The sequence below is a fragment of the Schistocerca nitens genome, chromosome 5 (genome assembly GCF_023898315.1).
Source record: "Schistocerca nitens isolate TAMUIC-IGC-003100 chromosome 5, iqSchNite1.1, whole genome shotgun sequence".
Classification (NCBI taxonomy): domain Eukaryota; kingdom Metazoa; phylum Arthropoda; class Insecta; order Orthoptera; family Acrididae; genus Schistocerca; species Schistocerca nitens.
The window spans coordinates 382410152-382429022 of record NC_064618.1 but is presented as its reverse complement, the minus strand read 5'-3'; the positions used below and the strand labels follow the sequence as shown (position 1 = coordinate 382429022).

Below are 18871 nucleotides of genomic sequence, written 5' to 3'. Positions count from 1 at the left end.
TAAAAATATCTATGCAACTGATGACTGAATTTTATTCTGAAATATATACTACAGCTATAGACAAAATAAGTAGAATGAGATTTTCACTCTGCAGCTGAGTGTGCACTGATATGGAACTCTCCTGGCAGATTAAGACTGTGTGCCGGACCGAGACTCGACAAGTTCTCATTCTGGAAACATACCCCAGGCTGTGGCTAAGCCATGTCTCCACAATATCCTTTTTTTCAGGAGTGCTAGTTCTGCAAGGTTCGCAGGAGAGCTTCTGTTAAGTTTGGAAGGTAGGAGACGAGGTACTGGCAGAAGTAAAGCTTTGAGGACGGGGTGTGACTCTTGCTTGGGTAGCTCAGTTGGTAGAGCACTTGCCCGCGAAAGGCAAAGGTCCTGAGTTCAAGTCTCGGTCCGGCACACAGTTCTAACCTGCCAGGAAAGTTTCAAAATAATAAGTAGTTTACTTACTTTATTTCATTGGTCTCATTTTCATTTGATTGCCCGTTATATGGACATTGTTACTAACAATCTTATGAGATGACTTTAAAGAATTCAGCCACAAACATTTTCAGCTAGTTTATTTCGTGAAAAAGTTCAGAGTTGCCATTCATACATTCAGAATATCACTGAAAAATTATACCGTGCATATAACACATGAGGAGCAGTGAACTTGAGTAAAACATGTTGCCAATCAATATGTAGCACATGAAGAATTTGAGAATGTATTCTATCACACATACTGATCCCCGGAAAATTAAGAATAGCAATGAAAATGACACTGAGTTCCCACAAAATAAATTTGGCAGAAATGATGTCACAGTGAAATCATAGGGCACCAAATCCAATAACATACTCACAATGGTGACAAAAATTGTATACACTAATAGTTAATCAAAAAGAGATGGATTAGATTTACTTGTGCAGACTTTGCATGGACCATCAACAGACACTGGCTTAATACATATGACTCCTACCGAAGTAACAAAATTCATCAGATCATTAAAAAGTAGTAATTCTACTGGCTACGATGGTGTTTCTAGTGAAATGTTAAAATCCTGTGCTGATTTCATAGAGCTACCCTCAAGCTATCTTTGTAATTAATCAATGGCTCAGGGCATATTTCCTGCTAGACTTAAATATGATGATGTAACACCTGTCTATAAAACTGGACAAAAGCAGACCACCTTGTAGACTGATTCCAATCCATCCAGTCTTTTCAAAAGTTTCAGACCAAGTAGTCTGACAAAATACAGATTCATTTTACTGAAAAGAATTTGTCAACTGATTCTCAGTGTGGCTTTCATAAAAGATTCTCCAGTGAGACAGCTTTATGAGACGACACAAATGACGTCCTGGGAGAGCTGAATTAGAAGGAATTATCCTATTTGTATACCAACTGACTTTACCACTGATTGTGTAGTCTCCAAATTTCTACTTCATAAACTAAAACAAACACATCCCTCTTCCACAATGGAGTCATCCTAAAACCCATAAACCAATATTCTGGGTGACACACTGTAGCTGGTTACTGTGATTCCATGGAAAGAATCTCTGTCCATGTTTAACAACACCTTCAATCAATGACCCCCAGCCTATCTTTCCACATAAAGTGCACAAATTCCTTTCTCCATCACTTCTCAATCATCCCCACTATTGCCGCCACCACCTTATTATACACCAAGCTCCCATGCTCATCACTGTCAAACACTACCCTTTCTCAACAACCTACCATCACCAAACCCACCTCCTCATTCGTTATACTGCTAACCCACTATATCCTACCTTACCTACTTCTTCTTTGACAGCAAGATATACAAATCAATTTGAGGTATGGCCATGGTCACCTATCTGGCCCTTTTACTATTCAACACTAACTTTCCCAATGCCTGACTGACTCCAAACCTACAATCTCCTTTTCTGGTCATTATGCCCAACTTATCCTCACTAGTGGTGTAAAATGACTGGGCACTTAAGTTGCGACAAATGCCCAGGATACATACCTCGGCAAATGCCCAAAATTAATAACTGAGCAGGCATCTATGAATTTCAAAGATTAACTGATAAGCCATGCTTATAAAAAAAAATTAAGCGGATATTTTGTATTGGAAAATATGTTTTGCAACACTGCTTCTCTGGTGGTTGGGTAACAGATTTGAAAAAGATGCTTGAGGTTTAGAGGAGACTTACTAACAAGGGAACCTCCCCATCGCACCCCCCTCAGATTTAGTTATAAGTTGGCACAGTGGATAGGCCTTGATAAACTAAACACAGATCAATTGAGAAAACAGGAAGAAGTTGTGTGGAACTGTGAAAAAATAAGCAAAATATACAAACTGAGTAGTCCATGGGCCACATAAGCAACATAATGGACAATGTGAGCTTAGGAGCTCCGTGGTCCCGTGGTAGCGTGAGCAGCTGCAGAACGAGAGGTCCTTGGTTCAAGTCTTCCCTCAACTGAAAATTTTACTTTCTTTATTTTTGCATAGTTATTATCTGTCCGTTCGTTCATTGACATCTCTGTTCACTGTAATAAGGTTAGAGTGTGTGTTTTGCGACCGCATCGCAAAACCGTGCGATTAGTAGACGAAAGGACGTGCCTCTCCAATGGGAACAGGAAACATTTGACCGCAAGGTCATAGGTCAACCAATTCCTCCACAGGAAAACACGTCTGATATATTCTATACGACACTGGTGACGGCATGTGCGTCACATGACAGGAATATGTTGTCGACCCACCTAACTTGTACACTTGGCGAATGGGTAAAAAGATTCTTCTACCTTGCCCGATTTAGGTTTTCTTGTGGATGTGATAATCACCCCAACAGAAAAGTGATGAAAACATAAGAGTTTGTCACATAAACTGAAAATAAAAAATTAAACTTTTCACTAGATGGAAGATTTGAACCAAGAACCTTTCGTTCTGCAGCTGCTCACGTTACCATGAGACCACGGCGCTCCTGCGTTCCCATCATCCTTAATGTTGCCTATCTTCCCTTGAACTACTCAGTTTGTATATTTTGCTTATTTTTTCACACTTCCACACAACTTCTTCCTGTTTTCTCAATTGATCTGTTCAGTTTTTCAAGGCCTATCCACTGTGCCAACTTATAATTAAATCTGAGGGGGGTGCGATGGGGAGGTTCCCTTGTAAGGGAAATAAGCTGGTCTGTAAATGTAACTTTTTACATCTTTAATGATGTCAATTCTTGGGGTAGTACATACTAAAAAAAGAAAACAACATCGAAGTTTAAAAGTTATTTTTTAAATATATTTTATATGAAGTAGCTAGTGTGTAGGTAGTATTTTTATTTATACTGTACTAATGCAAAAAATTAGAGTAAAAAGGTTTATCCATAAATATTTTAATTAGGGATGGGTCATGTTCCAATTCTGATTCCACAATTTGAAAAATCACCAATTCTCTAGGAATTGACTAGTATCAGCAGTGCATATGAAAGCAGGTAAAGAATGCAGCGGGATAGGAAACTATCGTCTGTCTCAAAAGTTGCTACATCTGACAATGAAGCATTTTTTCACTGAAAATGGTTTAACACTTAAAAATACATGTATAAAAAAAGAAACACATGCAAGGTGTTTAATACATTCAGGAATAATTTTGTAATCAATAATCATTGTTCAATATTATTCAGAGATCTGACACAAATTACAAAGTGTGTTACGTTCCAAAGCGATGACCTAAGGACAAGGTTTTTTATACTGGCTCCCCACTAAACAGCGGTTCTATGTCGTGTGTGTGTGCGTGTGCGTGTGCGGGTGCATGTGCACGCGCGCGCTCGCGAGTACGCGCACGCACACGCGCACGCACACGCACACGTTGGTGGCCGTTCATGCGGACAGACAGCTTGTTGGTTGTCATGCCTACATAGAATGCAGCACAGTGGTTGCAGCTTGGCTTGTAAATCACATGACTGTTTCACAAGTAGCCCTGCCTTTGATGGGATAGGTGATGTTAGTGACCGGACTGGAGTAGGTGGCGGTAGGAGGATGTATGGGACAGGTCTTGCATCTAGGTCTATTACAGGGGTATGAGCCATGAAGTAAGGGATTGGGAGCAGGGGCTGTGTAAGGATGGACGAGTATTTTGTGTAGGTTCGGTGGATGGCGGAATACCACGGTAGGAGGGGTAAGAAGGATAGTGGGTAGGACATTTCTCATTTCAGGGCATGACGAGAGGTAATCTAAACCCTGGCGGAGAATGTAATTCAGTTGCTCCAGTCCTGTATGGTACTGAGTTACGAGGGGAATGCTCCTCTGTGGCCAGACTGAGGGACTTTGCGAGGTCGTGGGAGACTGGAAAGATAAGACACGGGAGATTTGTTTTTGTACAAGGATGGGAGGATAATTGCAACGACCACAGGTGGCTAGGCTGTACGGAAGGGACTTCTTGGTATGAAACGGGTGGCAGCTGTCAAAGTGGAGGTATTACTGGTGGTTAGTAGGTTTGATATGGATGGAGGTACTGATGTAGCCATCTCTGAGGTGGACAACTGAGTCACATTCTCTGCCAGGATTTTGACTACCGCTCATTGTGTCCTGAAATCAGAAGTATCCTCCATACTATTCTCCCGACCCCTCCCTCAGTTGTATTCTGCTGCCACCCAATCATGCAATATCCTCGTTCATATCTACTCCATCCATTTTCCCAACCACCTGCCTCAGGGCTCATACCCCCACAAGAGACCTAGATGCAAGACCTGTTCCACATGTCCTCCCACTACTATCTACTCCAGAGTCCTGTCAGACATTTCTTATTTTGAGCAGGGTCACCTCTATAAGCAGCCATGCGATCTACCAACTTAGTTGCAACCACGGTGTCACATTGTACCTGGGCACGAAAACCAACAAGCTGTTTGTCCACGTAAGTGGCTACTGCCAAACTGTGCCCCAGACAGTTGAACCACCCAGTTGCTGAACATGCTGTCTGACAATGTGCTTCTGGCAACTCTGCCTATTGCATATCTTTTGTTTCCGAACAGCCCCCCCCCCCCCCCCCCCACGCCTCAAACTTCACGAGTCCCTGCTGTACTCCACCTCCTTATCCCCTTCCCCTTACCTGCTCCCACTCCAGTACTACATAAGCCTTCACCCCATCAATACATCTACATACTCCTTTTCCCCTCTCAACTTCTCTCCTATCCCTGTCCCCCTGCCCCCCTCCAGCACAATCTTCTGATGCTGCACCTAGCAGCCCTATCTTGCTCCTACAATGTTCCTGCAGGCTCCCACAGGCAGCACTTGCATCTTACTCCTGTTATCCCTGCCCCTCCTCATCTTGTGCCTCTTCCTTACCCCACTATCCACCTCAGCTAGAGTGCTGGTCACTTCAGATGCTGTTGCAGTCGGGGCTTAGTGCCCAGTGACAGCGGCCATGTGTGTGATGTGTGCCTGTGTCTAGAAAGTACTTCTGAAGAAAGATTTTGTTCAAAAGCTGAAATATTTCTAGCATTCTTTTTCACTGTACCTATCTTCATCTCAACAACCAATTTTGGTGACCACAATCTATCCTTTCTGTATTGTTGTTATTCGACACTGGACTTTCTACTGCTTCAACTCTGCTGTGACTTATATGTTACTTTCTATGCAGGGAGGACCACTAAGAAGTTGTCCACCCGAATTAAGGGCCACTGTCTAACTATAGGCAAGAGAAATATTGACCCGAATGGCATAACTTGCAGCTGAACACAACATGGTGAACTTCGATGGGTGCTTCATAATAACTGCCATCTCTGTACTCTCCCCTTATACCAACTTATCTGTATTATATGTAAATTTAAGTGAATCACTGCTGTCAGCTGCAGGGGGAAATTATGTGGAATCAGCAGCAACAAGGGAAAATGTCTACCGGATTGGGATTCGAACCCAGAATCTTCTACTTACTAGGCAGATGTGTTAACCACTGCACTATCCAGGACACAGCACTATCCAGGACACAGCAACTGCGTGGACTGTCTCAGCATGCCTCACAACCAATCCACATTCCCACTGAGTACCACTTGTCTGTAGACCCTGCAAATTAATTTACCTTTCACTACTATGAGAGTCCCTCAGGAGGTCAGATGTATTTGTGCATCTGCACTGAAGAGAACGTTGATCCATTGCCCAGCTAGGCATATTAGCTATATGAATGTGTGGTGTCTGTTCTTTTGGACATGTCCTAAAGTACAGACACCACAAATTTATATAACTGATATGCCTAGTTGGGCTATGGATCCACTGTCTTCAGTACGGATGCACAAATATGTCCAACCTCCTGTGGGAATTTAAGAATAGAGAACAGCGAGTTACTGGACAGGGATTGGGGGGGATTGGGGAATGTAGTGCTCAGTGGGAATGTGGATCGGCTTCGAGACGTGTCAAGATAGCATGTGCAGTTGCGATAACGCTGTATCCCATCTGGTGCAGTGGCTAACACACCTGCCTAGTAAGCAGGAGATCCCAGGTTCGAATCCTGGTCAGGTACAGATTTTCGCTCAGCACTGCTAATTCCGCCTAATGTCCCACTGCAGCTAACAGCAGTGGTCCCTTTCAATTTACATACAATTTTTCACAGCTGCATATTCTGAGTGGTGTCTGTTCTTCTGGACAGTTCCGAAAGAACAGACAACACACATCCTTAAACCACATCCTTTTTATCCACAGTTCACCTGACTCCAGTTTTAACTAGTGCCATCCATATCAACCCATGTTTTGCTTCCTACTTCTCTCCATTTATACACACACTCAGTATTCTTCCTATGATCTGCCTTTTCTTCTGTTATGTGCCCCCTCCTCATGCCAGTCACTTCTCAGCTTAGTCCTCCACTTCCTGTGTCACAAGCAACTTCCCATGCCTGCACTAGGGTAGGCTTGTCAGTGCCACATTCATAGCCCACTCCCTTGGTACCCCAACCTTTCAGCTGTTAGACCCCTCCAACTTGTTCCTTTCATCCACTCCATATGACACATTCCTACAGCCTACTCAGTCTGCTGTGCTGGGACAATGTAGCCATCTGAGAACATGTAGCAATGTACACTCCTGGAAAATGAAAAATGAACACTATGAATTTGTCATCCCAACAGGGAGAAATTTTAGTGACACATTCTTGATTATGTATACAACAACCACACAGACAGAGCCATATGCACGTAAGTACAGTCAACAGAGTGTGCACAATGTCAGTGCTAGTACTACGTACACCCTCCTTCTGCAGCAGTGCAGGCCGCAATTCTCCCATCGAGGCGATCGTGGAGCTGCTGAATGTAGTCTTGTGGAATGGCCTGCCATGCAATTTCCACTTGGTGCCTCAGTTGGGCCAGAGTTTGTGCCGGACGTGCAGACTACACAAGATAATATTTCATACGGTCCCAAACATGCTCAATGGGGGACAGACCCAGGGATCATGCTGGCCAGGGTAGTTGACGTACACTTTCAAGAGCATGCTGGTTGGCACAGGATACACGTGGACTGCATTGTCCTACCGGTCCACGAACAGTGTGCATGATGGGTTGGATGATGGTTTGAATGTACTGTGCACTTTTCAATATTCCCTCGACGATCACCAGAGGAGTACGGGCAGCGTAGCGTATTGCTCTCCACACCATAATGCCAGGTCCTGGCCCTTTGTGCCTCTGTTGTATACACTCCTGACACTGGCACTCACCTGCACGACACTATAGATGCATACAATCATCATTGGTCCCAAGACAGAAGTGACTCATCACTGAAGACGACACGTCTCCATTCATCCTTCCATTATGCCTATCGTGACACCACTGGAGACAGGATGAACAATGATGCAGCATGAGCAGAAGACGCCCTAACGGTACATGGGACCGTAGCCCTGCTTCATGAACACTGTTTTGAATGGTTCTCGCTGATACACCTGGAGCAACGATGTCCCTAAGTTGTTGTGAAGCTATAGTGCTGTCCAGTATGGTACTTTGTAGGATGTGATGGTCTTGGCATGCATCTGTACATTGCTGCCATCTGGGGCCAGGTTTGACAGGCATGTGCACCTTCTGCTGACTACTGGCGACAATGTTGATGTACGGTGGAGAACTCGTGCCCCATGTGTTTCGCAATTCTGTAGTATGTCCACCCAGCCTTCCACAGGCCCACTATACGCCCTCGCTCAAACTCCATCAACTGCACAAACAGTTCATGTACATGCTGTCGCAGCATGCTAACAATGCTGCAGACACAGACAGAGCTCTGTATGCCAGAGCAAACTGGCTGCCATTGGCTTTGGCAGAGAACAACTGCGGCGCAGCTAGCAACATCCATGACCTATAATGTGGTTCCTGGTGTGTCTGCAGTGCTGCGTATTTGATCATCCCATGCACTGCTCTCCCATAGTGTCCAGTGCAAGTACAGTGGGTATTATTCACTTGCATCAATGGATTTGTTTTCCATTTTCCAGGAGTGTATGTGAATATGAATGTTTTTGTTAGTTACACTATGTGATCAAAAGTATCCGGACACCTGGCTGAAAATGACTTACAAGTTTGTGGTGACCTCCATTGGCAATACTAGACTTCAATATGGTGTTGGTCCACCCTTAGCCTTGACGACAGCTTCCACTCTCGCAGGCAAATGTTCAATCAGGTGCTGGAAGGTTTCTCGGGGAATGGCAGCCCATTCTTCACAGAGTGCTGCACTGAAGACAGGTATCTATGTCAGTTGCTGAGGCCTGGCACAAAGTCAGTATTTCAAAACATCCCAAAGGTGTTCTATAGGATTCAGGTCAGCACTCTGCGCAGGCCAGGCCATTACAGGTATATTATTGTCGTGTAACCACTCTACCACAGGCCGTACATTATGAACAGGTGCTCGATCGTGTTGAAAGATGAAATCGACATCCTAGAACTGCTCTTCAACAGTGGGAAGCAAAAAAGTGCTTAAAACATCAATGTAGGCCTTTGCTATGATAGTGCCATGCAAAACAACAAGGGATGCAAGCCCCCCTTCATGAAAAATACGACCACACCGTAACACCACCGCCTCCGAATTTTACTTTTGGCACTACACAAGGTTGCAGATGACGTTCAGCGGGCATTCGCCACACCCACACCATGCCACCACATTGTCATGTCGTGTACCATGATTAGTCACTCCACAAGACGTTTTTCCACTGTTCAATCTTCCAATGTTTACACTCCTTACACCAAGCTAGGCATCATTTGGCATTTACTGGCGTGATGTGTGGCTTATGAGCAGCCACTCAAGCATGAAATCCAAGTTTTTTCACCTCCTGCCTAACCGTCAAGTACTTGCAGTGGATCATGATGCTGTTAGGAATTCTTGTGTGATGGTCTGGATAGATGTCTGCCTATTACACATTACGACCCTTGTAAACTGGCGCAGTCTCTGTCAGTCAACATTTGAGGTTGGCCTGTATGCTTTTGTGCTGAATGTGCCCCATCAACGTTTCCACTGCACTATCACGTCAGAAACAGTGAACCCAGGGATGTTTAGGAGTGTGGAAATCTCATGTATAGACGTATGACAAGTGATACCCTATCACCTGACCACATTTGAAGTCAGCGAGTTGCGTGGAGTGGTCCATTCTGCTCTCTTACAATGTCTAATGTCTACTGAGGTCACTGATATGGATTACCTGGCAGTAGGTGGCAGCACAATGCACCTAATATGAAAAACGTGTGTTTTTAGCGGTGTCCGGATACTTTTGATCACATAGTGTATTTGCTTCTAAGCACATTAACCTAAAACTTAAACATAATTTAATTGTTGCTGATTGTGTGGAGGACTGTCCAAAAGGTGACCAGTATCAAACAGACTACTTTTAAATGTAACCTATCATTTGCTCAATGCATCCTGCATATGGTAACAATCTACTCCAATTAAAGTTGTCACTGTTATTCCATTGTCAATATTAACTAATAAATATATGACAGAAATCTTGAAGGAAAGAATAAAGACTTGCAAAAATAATGTGATGTCATAAATGGAGAATGCAAATGCACATCTGGTAATTCTACTCTCAATTAATCAGAATCAGTTGAGAAACAAATGAAAACCCCGTTGTTCTGTATAATACAGTCATAATCATTCTAGCACTATTCATTGTCATTTTAAAGGAAATTAATAACACAAGGGAACTGATATGGCACAGTAGCACACACATTTCACATACTTTGGCCATGTCTTGTTGACGTTCTTCGGTCTCTGTAACACTTGCCACAGAGAGGACTTCCTTCAGTAAACTAAGTATCTGCTTTACTCCTGGGTTAGGTGTTAAATCAGATGGTGGGCTCTCCACACCCTCCCTCACATGGCTCTGAACGTTATTCTGTAATGTTCTCAGAAACACCTGCTGGCTCTGCTCCTGCAGCTCTTTCAACGTTCCCTCAAGTTTACACTTTTGGACAACCTGAAACAAAAAATAATATAGGTATTTTAATCTCTGGATGAGTTTCCCTAACAGTAGTCTGTACTAAAATAAAACTCAGTTTCAGAGCCACCTGACAATAACAGTTTTCAGAGTGAAGTTCAAACCAAGTTGTTTATAAGAGATCAATACTATTGCTTTTTTAAATGCCAGATATTTAATTGCAAGCCATTCCACTTCAAAGAAAGCATCAATTCCTTCATAAATGTTTTTCACAAAACTGTCCCCAATATGGTGGATCTGTCACTAAACCAAAGGCCCAAAATTTGATTGCAAGGCACAAGCCATTACCGTTACTAGTAGTGATTTTACTAAAAAGCAAAAGGAGATGGATACTATCTGTGAACTTTTGTTGGTGCTAACATTGGTTGAGGTGGATGGGGTGTATGCGTGTGTTAGGAGCGGGTTTGTGCTGGGAAAACGAAGGTCCGGGGGTTACACTGCTGGGACAAAACTTCATCTGATCAAGCAGTACAGTCATTATACCACAGTATCCTTGGAAACTCAAGTCACACACAGAGGTATTAACTGTTGGAAGTAACTGAAATTTCCTTATTGTCATGTTCAATAGTAGTTCTGATTGCTACAAATTATGTATTGATTCCCAAAACATATACATTTGCTCGATCTCTAAGAGTGACAATAGTCAGAGGACAAAAACACCAATAGCTTGGATTCTTCATATTTCTAATAAGTTAAAAGTAGGGAATAAAGTATTTGAGAAAAAATTATCAATGGTAGTAATGGATTCTGACTTCTGTCATTGCACTGTCAGTGTTGATGTTGCTATCATCAAAAGCCGCATTAATTTTGTGTATATATTTACTTCACAGCTCCATACTTTAGAATAAATAACACTGGTAAAATGAGAGATCAGCCATACACAAAATAACTTCAAATTAACAAGCAGTTACAACAGTACAACTACAATTAGTGCACTTATTCCCAAATGGAAGCTGATGAGTTGAATACGGTCAACTAGTAGGGACATGTTAATTTATTATGCCTGTGCCGGAATGTTTGGAACAGAGGACATCACAATTAAAATGTATCAGTGTGCTTTCTGGAACAGCCAACTGGAAGAGTACAGATAGGGATGGTAACACAGTAAACAATATTTTCACTCATCTACCCACTACCTTCCACTGTTCAACATCACCTTTTATGTGCAGCATACAGAGTCTATCAGACACTCTTGGCTGTATCATTACAGAGGAATGTACAATTTTCACCAACCAAACCAGAAGTGTCAACTGCTAAGTTACCATGTTACTTTACACCTTTTTTACTCTCCATTACAGGTCAGTTTATTTGAATTTCTAACTTCTCTGAGGCTACTGAAGTGCTAAGTGAATAGTGGTGATGAACTTTGACAGATAGCGAGATGCTACATCTGGGTGTAACTTTTTGTAGGGATAAGGAATGGAATGATCACACAAGTTCAGTCATGGGTAAAGCAGGTGGAAGACTTCAGTTTATTGGTACAATATTGGGAAAGAGCAAACAGTCTACAAAGGAGATAGTTTACAAATCACTCCTGTGACGGGTTCTAGAATATTGCTCAAGTGTATGGGACTCTTACCACATAGGACTAACAGGAGATATTGATTGTGTACAGAGAAGTGCGGCACGAATGGTCACAGGTTTGTTTGGTACATGGGAGAATGTCACAGAGATAATTAAGGAACTGACCTGGCAGACTCTTGATGATAGACGTAAACTATCCCGAGAAAGTCTATTAACAAAGTTTCGAGAACCAGTTTTAAATGACTAGGAATACAGTACAATCCCCTATGTATTGGTCACATAGGGATCATGAGGATAAGATTCGAATAATTATTGTACCCAAGAGGCATTCAACTTTCTGTGCTCCATACATGAATGGAAAGGGAAGAAACCCGAAAAACTGGTATAGTGGGACATACCATCTGCCATGCACCTCACAGCAGATTGCAGAGTATAGATGTAGATGTAGAATCTCTGACCACATTTTTAATTGGCATGCACTATAACCTCATTAATTCTCCAAGAGCTTGTTAAGTAAAAATGATGATTAGAAGCTTTCAAGAAAGTGAAGTTCTGGACATTTTATTTTGGGAAAATGATTCTGCTATTGAAGTAACTATGAGCCAGAAAGTGTTTCAACTTATGAATATAGTAACAATTTCCACTTTAATTTTCAGCTTTGTTACAAATCTAGACATAGAATACACAAAATAAACACATTAGAATCGTCCAATTTGTTTCACGAGTTTTCATTAAATGACTAGCTGCAGCAAGCAACAAGTATTGCAGCAACATGTATAACTGTAGTGTTACACCAATTAATACAGGTGACTGGCAAGAACATACTGCACAACCTCAGCATCCAGTATTTCAGTCTGTCTCTGGAACCATTTGTTTAGTAAAAGGAAGAAACATTTAGAATTTCTTCTTGAATTGTTTTACTGATAGTGTTATTTGAAGCATAAAGTCTGAGAGAAACAGATATGCTCATAAAAAATTGCGGAAATGTAATGCAGCATCAACTAGAAAGAACTATGTGGCAGAAATGGTCTCATGTACAAGTACATTATTTTTTAACAGTTCTGCTCATGTGTGTTGTGGTATTGCCAAAACTTACTGACAATTGGTAAAATGACCCATTTTTATAAACAAGATTTCCAAGCCGATTTTTGAGTCATGATAGATTTGCAAGTATTATGTTATGCTGCGTGCAAGTGACAATTTTATATAAGGAAAATCACAATCCTATTCACACACAAGGTGTATGTAGTGCTGGACTTAGCGACCACATTGAGTGTGATGAAAATGACCAGGGAAGGCAATGCCCAACAGACTGCATCAAAAGAAGCAACAAGAATCAGTTGATTGTCACCCCCTATGTTTTGGCAAATGGGCCACAAGATGTGAGTCCCTGTGTACTTACCGTATTTACTCGAATCTAAGCCGCACTCGAATCTAAGCCGCACCTGAAAAATGAGACTCGAAATCAAGGAAAAAATATTTTCCCGAATCTAAGCCACACCTGAAATTTGAGACTCGAAATTCAAGGGGAGAGAAAAATTATAGGCCGCATCTCCAAATCGAAACAAAGTTGGTCCATTGTAATATGAGACAATTTAGGTCGAATGAATGACGATACAGCTACAGTAGTTTGGTTCGAGTCTTAAGTTAGCCGTTAAGCTTTACCAGGTAGCCATTGCTATGCGTCAGGCGCTCCGTCCGTATTTATACGGGTACCCTTCCTTTTCCATGTGCTTCGCCTGGTCTGAATTGATAGCTTATTTTTCTTTGATCTGATAAGCACAGTTTTCTTTGTTAAAGGTGTTTACGTCACTCTAAGCTGAAAATGCGTTACTGTACTGTGTCGTGCATTGTTTGTCGCATTCTGATAGTGCGATAGTGTTAGCGAAACAATGGCAAGAAACTGCTATTTGTTGTTACTTACACTGCTGCTTTCTTTGATAATGATCAACAAGAACCAAATAATAGACTGCTTATGATAGAAGATGTTCTGAACGAGAGTTTAACGAAAATTTTTCTCCGTTTGAAAATCTTTGCAGGCGCCTCTTTAGTACATTACATTCTACACAGAAATTAGAGTCATCTTAGATTTAAAAATCTAGTCAATTGCTGTGCTTCATTTCTGACTGTATCACTATTAAGCATAAGAATAATACGAATATAAACATGGCATGATATGTATATTCTTCCGCATTTGCTGTTGTCTCACTCTAGTTTCGTAGTTTATTAGGCAGACCGGATTTAAATGAGATAGCAGCAAACACGAAACAATACATGGCAAAATGTTTATTTGCGTATTATTCTTATGGTTATGAGAATACTGCATGTGATTCACAATTTATAAAAGTTCCTATTATAGCAACCATCTCTTCTCACAGATAGGAAAAAATTCAGAACGAGTTGGCCATATTGACAAACATCCCAAACAGTCTTTCCAGTCGGATTTTCGTAGTACATTGAAATGCTGCTACGTTTGAAGATGAACCATGCGGAATATGTATTTACTTCGTTGGATAATGTATGAAAATGCAGTGGTCGAAACTCGGGGCGGAGAAAATAGCTCGTCTTCCACCTTTTTTTTTTTTAATTTATTTACTGACGCAGAGGTTTTGGCGCCAGTATTTATCTTTGTGCCTACAAAGCATGCCTGTGTAGCCCTACATATATTCGACGGCAGAAGTAAGTTGTGGCGGCACCCACCAACTTTTTTCAGAATTTTCGCTGGCTTTGCACTCGATTCTAAGCCGCAGGTGGTTTTTTGGATTACAAAAACCGGAAAAAAAGTGCGGCTTAGATTCGAGTAAATACGGTATCTAAATGGCATGTGGCCAACAATAGGTGTGGTGGCTCAAAGGAGCAAATGGGAATAACACAAAGAGAGAATCGAGGATGCTACAGCTGTCACACAAGTGAGAAACCAATCCAATTTGTTAACATGGTCATGGAGGTTGTACATGAGAGAGAGTAGGACAGGTTGTTGCTTTCTGGTCGACACTGGGTGAGATGTTAGCACTGTCCCACTGGCCACTCATGAAATGAGCAAAACACCAACCAGTCTTGTCCATCTCAAGGTGGTCAACAGTTCATCCATAGCAACTTATAGAGTGTGTGAGAAAGAAGTGGATTTCGGGTTTAGCAGAAAGTGCCAGTGGAAGTTTGTGCTAGTGGATGTGGTGGAACACATATTAGGTGCAGATTTCGACAGTCACCAGCAGCTCAAGACGGACCTCAGTGGAGGGCACATTATGATGGATAGAGAGGTCAAGACAGGTTCATTAGGACGGAGCACTGTGAGCACCATGAGACCAAGCTGCAGTGTGGATAAACAGGTGGACGACCACAGTAGTTAGAGTCGAAGTACGAGTGCGGGGGAAAAAACAGTCTACCACATTAGGACTGTACTGGGAACTGGTTTCACAGTGGCCACAAAGGTTAGCGCATGACCATTTTGCCACAGCGAAGAGGAGATTTCAGAATAAGATGCAACCAGGGATTGTGCACAGGTTAGACAGCCAGTGGGTGTCATCACTGCATCTTGTCACAAAAAAGGATGCATCTGGAGGATCTGCCTGGATTACAACAATTTGAATGCATATGCAATTCCAGACAGGTATCCAGTGTTGAATATTAGAGATTTCACCAGTGTGCTAGCAGAAGCCATGATTATTAGTGTCAGAGTGCTAAAAGTTTTGCAATCAAATACCTGTGGCAGAAGAAGATGTGCCAAAGACCACCGTAACAATTCCATTTGGGTCATCTGAACAGTTACAAATGCTGTTATGCTGAAAACAGCAGCACAACATGGCAGCATTTCGTACATGATGTCTTCCAAAGGCTAGCTTCTTGTTTTGTGTACCTCAAAGATATAATGGTATTCTTCACTAACCTGATGGTACGTGAGGAACATCTCAAGGTGGTATCTGACCAGATAAGCAAGTATGGCATAGTAATCAACAAGGCAAAATGTAATTTTTGGCAAAAAAAGTTATGTTCCCAGGCCACTCAGTGTCACTGGCCAGCATGTGACGTCTAATAGGCAATATCGATGTCGTAAAGAACATATCTCAACCAATGGATTATCATCAATTGAGAGGATTCCTGGGGTCATCAACTTCTATTGTTGACACCTACTGGGAACAGCCAAGGTGACTGCTAGCAGGCAGGGGCACCACAGGAAGACAACTGTTGGTATGGACATCAGAAATGCAATGATCTTTTGACCAGGCAAAGTCCAGCTTACAAAAAGCAGTTCTTTTGGCCAATCCCATTCATGATGCAACACTTCAACTGGTGGTAGATGCCCATTCATGATGCAACACTTCAACTGGTGGTAGATGCCAACCAACAGGCAACTGCAGCTGCATTCCATCGGCTGGTGCAAAAGCAGTGGCAACCATTTGGGTTTTCCTCAAGCAAGGACACAGAGGCGCAGGTCATACGGAGCACGTATGACCACAAGCTTCTAGCTTTTTATGAACTTTCGACCGTACGTGAAGCCAAACTGTTCACCATATATTTGGGCTGCAACTTTATTACTTTCGCTTTTAGTAGAAATGAAAACAGCAACACAGAAAACCTCTATGCAGCCACCGGTTTTGTTGGGCATCCAAACCGTGTGCAAGTCAGACATCAGTACTTCCACAGTGGTGATGGTGTACGGAGAGGCTTTATGCCTCCCGTCATAGTTTTCTTTCACATGGCCCGGACCAGAAGCTGCAAAACTACCACATTTGCTTTAGAAAATGGAAAGCTAAATTAAAAACTTATGCGCAACTCCAATATTACAGCACAAGGATAAAAATATTTTCATACACAAGGAGTTGTGAACATGCTCACATGTAATGCTAAGGACCAATGTGGTATGTCTCCCTCTGCAACAGCCATACAAAGAGTTAACGACAGGAAGAACACAATATGTGCATACAATGTAACAGGAAGCACCAGACAGTATCCATCGAGTGAGTGAAATCTGCTTGTATCTTGGCATCAGACAATGAAATAGTAAAAAAAAAAAAAAAAAAAAAAAAAAAAAAAAAAAAAAAAAAAAAAACCAGCATCTACCATGTCCAAACAGGTTTCATAAGACAAGGAGCACACAGAGGTAATGCATCTACAACCGCTCCAGACAAGCCAAGAGGTGACACCGAAGACTCCAGCAATTTACACCAGAGCAGGACAATGAGTGTTTCAAATGCCTGCACACTGCTGAAGCTCTGTTCTACTGCACAGGGTCTGAGCGGAAATTGCCAGCAGAAAAGTAACCTGCAAAGTGATTTTTGTTTGTTTAATTCTATGGGCGTGATGACTGTTTGAGGAAAAAGTTTCAGTACAGACGCACAAGCAATGTCTGAGCTATTACCGGAATTAGAAATCTGCGAGTAGGAGATTAATGTGTGGGGGGTTGTGGTGGTACAGTGAGCAGGAAGTTGGTAACTGACGGAAAATGTGTCCCGATGGCCAAGGCAGTTAAGGAAACAGAGCATCTGGTTTCTAGTCTCAGTCCAGCACAAATTTTTTGTCTCGTTGTTGCACTGCCGCAATGCCCTGTGCAGCTCGAAGTCATTATTTTCTTCCTATCTCTTTCCTCTTCCATTTCCTTTCCATTGCTTTCACCCCAATTATTCACATATATGCCCCAGCTGCTTCATCTTGAGTGGTCTCTGTTCTGTCGGCCAATTACTTTTTTGTTCAGCTTTGACAGTTGTAAATTACTGAAGAGAGAATGAAGTTATTACAGTGCAGTAGCGTGACTGATTAACTTCGTGCATGTAGTGTCATGCAAGATAGCTACAAGTGTGTTGATATTCTTGTCTCCTACAATCAGCTTGTTTTTATGAAACTAAGTACAAGGGCATGGGTGCAGTGTATTTTTGAGTCACTCTGGAGTTCTCTAACTCCAGAAGCTCAATACTGACTTTTAGCACTCGAGAATCCAATTTAAAAATCTCTTCTCACAATTTTTTTACTCCATTCTTTGTGAGGCCTTTGAGACTCTGATCTCAACTCTTGTGGCAAGGCATTATCTATTTTCCTCATTTGTTATTGTAAAAATAGCATGGTCTTCTACAATAATGCTAGTTGCACTATCTCAACATCCAACTCGTCAACAATGGCTCAGTGCACAGCACACTAAAACATTATGAGAATGACTGCTGCACCACTGCAGATCATCTTTGTCTCCCTTGTCCTTACTACAGCAGGGGCCCTCTTATTCTGGAGTCTCAGTGACTTAACCTTTCTTTTCAAACTTCCACACCTACTTTTGTCTCCTGCCTCAGAAGGAACTAATAATTTCGAAAGGCAGGACAGTGTCATCATTTTTACTTTTAAATGCCCCTACAGGCAGTACTAAAGCAAGTACTGATCAGAAATTCTCTCTCATAATTTACTAGTTTTCTTGACATAATGTCACATTTTTTGTGTTAAACATTGTGCCCACACAAAAGCACATACTCCCACAATACCTGCAAAACTTCAGATTTTCATCAGCCCAATGGGTAATTTCCATCTTAATCAGATAAGCTCTATTCAAAATAAATTTTTTAAATGGCTATATCTTTAGTTATAATAGAGGGAAACATTCCACGTGGGAAAAATATATCTAAAAACAAAGATGATGTAACTTACCAAACGAAAGTGTTGGTATGTTGATAGACACACAAACAAACACAAACACACACACAAAATTCAAGAGCATAGAACAGTCCTACACTCGTCCTCTCTGCTGGAAATATCACTTTGCCATGAAGAAAAATAATCCTAATTCTACTCCTAATGATCCAACTCCCCAAGACACTATCCAAATTGAACCCTGCCTGGAACAGTTCCGTCCTCCGCCACAGCAGGACCCACCTCCTCTTCCTCAAAGTCACCCTCTCCAAACCTTCCAGGAATTTCTCACTTCCAGCCTTACCTCTCAATCCTTCCTGAAAAACCTTAATCCTAC

At 42.0% G+C, this 18871-nt stretch overlaps 1 protein-coding gene and 1 non-coding gene across 2 annotated transcripts in view; both read right to left on the bottom strand.

The window, feature by feature from the left end:
* The window catches only part of LOC126259311 (conserved oligomeric Golgi complex subunit 6), a 119189-nt gene that overhangs the window by 60745 nt on the left and 39573 nt on the right, over nt 1-18871 (bottom strand). The window contains exon 7 of the mRNA XM_049955988.1: nt 10144-10380. Within this exon, the coding sequence (XP_049811945.1) occupies nt 10144-10380 (237 nt within the window). The remainder of the gene's footprint in view (nt 1-10143; nt 10381-18871) is intronic.
* Trnat-agu (transfer RNA threonine (anticodon AGU)) lies at nt 5849-5921 on the bottom strand. The gene has a single exon. It is a non-coding gene; the product is annotated as a tRNA-Thr (tRNA).